This window comes from Hesperophylax consimilis, chromosome 5, assembly GCF_061612785.1.
Source record: "Hesperophylax consimilis isolate HC1 chromosome 5, BYU_Hcon_1.0, whole genome shotgun sequence".
NCBI classification, from domain to species: domain Eukaryota; kingdom Metazoa; phylum Arthropoda; class Insecta; order Trichoptera; family Limnephilidae; genus Hesperophylax; species Hesperophylax consimilis.
The window spans coordinates 25,506,723-25,510,020 of NC_142840.1; the positions used below are offsets into that span (position 1 = coordinate 25,506,723).

Genomic DNA, 3,298 nt, shown 5'->3' on the forward strand with positions numbered 1-3,298 from the left:
GTTACTCGCTTCAGGAGAAATTCTTAAGTATTTTTAAGTTTTTTTGTTCGATGAGAGACGAGTAATTTATTATTAGGTTTTTTTCAATGATTTTGTACTAATTTTTTAGGCTTCGAAAGAAAGCGGGATACCTATGAATTTTTATGAAGCATGTGATAACGATTTCCGTCATGATAGATATCTTTATGTGAGAAATCCATTGTTGTTTTAAAAATGTCTCAGTTAGTTTTATATAATTTCAAAAGGATGGACGATTTATCTTCTTATCTAAGTCTAAAATGATAACATATCTTCTGATTATGGTATTGTAAAAAAAAACGATTATTTTGATTTTGCGAGTCTTGTTTAATTGGCAATATGAAGTTCACTGCATTAATATTTTTTCTTATTGGAATTATTAGTTCTGCCCAGGTAAAGTAATTTTTACACATACTTTTCTATTAAAATTTCAATCGTTGTGTCAAAGTCATCTATTTTAAGAACTAAACAGTCTTTTCCTAAGCTAAATTTTCCTTATTTTTCGTTCCAAATAAAAGATTTGCATTTGTATTATGCTGATAATGAAGTATATTATTTCAATTTTTCGCCTTAAAAATATGGTGACACGGTAACCCAACCTAAGTAAAGTGTTTGGTCCTTTTTTAGTAGTTCTTATTAATTATGGTACAATTTCTAGATATTTTGTTTTATTGAATTTTTTTTCAAATGCACATGTGTCACTTGATTTCGACACATCCGTGTAATTCACTAGCAATCTTAAAAAACTATTACTAGCTAACTAACTACTTAAATAATCTTTAAAAACTACTACTAGCTAACTAACTACTTAAACAATCTTAAAAAACTACTGCTAACTAACTACTTAAACAATCTTAAAAAACTACTACTTGCTAACTAACTACTTAAACAATCTTTAAAAACTACTAGTAGCTAACTAACAACTTAAACAATCTTAAAAAAACTACTACTTGCCAACTAACTACTTAAAAAATCTTATAAAACTTGAAATCTTAATTTTTTAAGATTGCTAGTGAATGAATGATGTGTCGAAACCGATAGAAAATAAATGAAAATCAAGTAACAAATGTACATGTGAAATAAAACTGTATATTTGGTACTTCCCTACGATATCTTCCCTTTTCTTAATGGCCGAATACCGATGCGTCTCATATTATTTTGCTTTACGAACATCTACTTATACATGCTTTTAAATAAGTGCCGTTCTCAACTAATTAATAGTACAAAACATGTATTTTGCAGGGTTCAAGCGATTCCTTGACCAATACCCCAGAAGATGCTCGAAGTGTTAATGGTAAGTTATTATTTTGTATTTTACCCTGTATATGCTGAATTGATGACCCAACTCGCATCATTTTTTAAATATGTATATTTCCAGATCGCATCATTCAGGGCTGGCCGGCAGTGGCTGGGCAATTCCCTCATCAAGTGCACCTGCGCTTGGTGACTTCAACTGGTAGCCTCAACGCCTGCGGAGGGTCCCTCATCACCTCACAGTGGGTGCTCACGGCAGCCCATTGTCTCGTTGCGTTAGTTTGCTATACAATAATTTAATTTCCTCATTATTAACATCTTCATATTCACCACCGTTGCAATCATCCTCTTCATTATTATCATAAGTGACATCATCATGGTCACAGTGGTCGTTATTCACCCAGTTCTCCTCATTATAATTACCATCCATTTGGTCATAATTGTCTCCGTCGTCAACTTTTTCAACACTCCCTACTTCCTCACTTTGACAAAACGTCGTCATCGTACTAATCATCATCAACAGGAACAACAAAGACGTTCAACCTCATCATTATTAACGTCTTTGTCGCCGTGAAAATCATCATTCTTATTACTTTTATCAACATCATCGTCACGGTCATCAACATAATTTAAATCATCATCAACAACATTATGGCAAAGAGGGGTTTTCTCCTTAAATTACTGAACCTCCTTCCATTTCCAGATATAGTAGCTGATACCGCAGTTGAAACTGCAGTTCTCTAATAAAAGTTTTATTCTCAAAATAATATTTTGACCTTCACACTCTTAACAATTCTTGTATATTTTCCTTTGATTCAGCAAAACACAAGTATTCGTTCGTCTTGGTACACTGGATGTTACTTTTCCTGGTATGCTTTTGGAGGCAACAGACTTCTTCATCCACCCAAAATACAATCCAACGAGCCTTAATAATGATCTTGGTTTAATTAACCTGGGAAGAGATGTACCAATATCAGGTAAATAATCAGTACATTGTTTCCCCATAGTATGTAATAGACTTAACAAAAATGCTATAAAGTACTGTTTTCTATATAGTATCCACACATAATTATTTTTTTATAGTTCTTTCTGCTTCAGAATCATCGTGAAATATCTCAATTTCAGCAACAATCAAACCTATTCGTCTTCCTGGACTGGATGCCATCAATACAACATTTGCTGGTCAAATTGCCACAGTTAGTGGATGGGGTCGCACAGGAAATAGTAAGAGTCTTCGTGATATTCAATAGAATCAAATAAATCCTCAAATACTTCTTTCTGGTACACTTAATCATACTTATGTATTTGCTTACAGCGCTACCAGTATCAGAGACCCTGAATTACGTCAACGTGACTATCATTACAAATGCAATCTGCTTGTATGATTACAGTTCAATATTCATTGTAGAATCCACGATTTGTTCTGTTGGCATCCAGAACACTGCTCAGGGCACATGCAATGTAAGCATACATTTCTGCATTTTTTATATGCTTTAGATCTGTCCGATTCCAATACGAATCTACCTTATTTCGGTGCATTAAGATTGTAGACAACAAGGAAGGTTTCAAAATGAATGTCACATTATTGTAACTTAACTTTTCTAGGGTGACAGCGGTGGGCCTCTTATCCACTATGGTTCAGACGGAGAAACTACCCTCATAGGAGTCGTAAGCTTCGTCAGCAGCAGGGGATGTGACTCGGGCTATGCCGCGGGATATGTACGCCCGCAGTTCTTCCTCGATTGGATCAACGAGAGCATTGCAAATGCTAAAGATCTCTGATCATTTTTATTATGTTGTCAAACGGAAATAAACTAAACTAAACAAACTGAAATAAATCAAACGTTTATATTTTTTACTAACTGTACCCCGCCATGCGTTGCTGTGGCTCAGTATGTCTGTGTAGATAGAGAAACATTAGCGCGTGTTGCTCTCACGTCCAACAGAAGGCGCTGTTTTTTTTTTTTTTAAACATTTTTTTCCAACAGATGGCGCTGTTTTTACCTGTCACATGTGATATCCATAT

The 3,298-nt window shown here is 34.3% G+C and overlaps 1 protein-coding gene across 1 annotated transcript; it reads left to right on the top strand.

Annotated features, from left to right (window-relative positions):
- The first annotated feature begins 349 nt into the window (after positions 1 to 349).
- Positions 350 to 3,095, top strand: LOC149423692 (epithelial serine protease-like). The gene is made up of 7 exons (XM_089632076.1): positions 350 to 411; positions 1,261 to 1,312; positions 1,397 to 1,547; positions 2,092 to 2,249; positions 2,398 to 2,496; positions 2,588 to 2,733; positions 2,878 to 3,095. Exons 1-7 carry the CDS (start codon positions 358 to 360, stop codon positions 3,052 to 3,054), a joined length of 837 nt encoding a protein of 278 aa, XP_089488202.1. The 5' UTR covers positions 350 to 357; the 3' UTR covers positions 3,055 to 3,095.
- Positions 3,096 to 3,298: the final 203 nt, after the last annotated feature.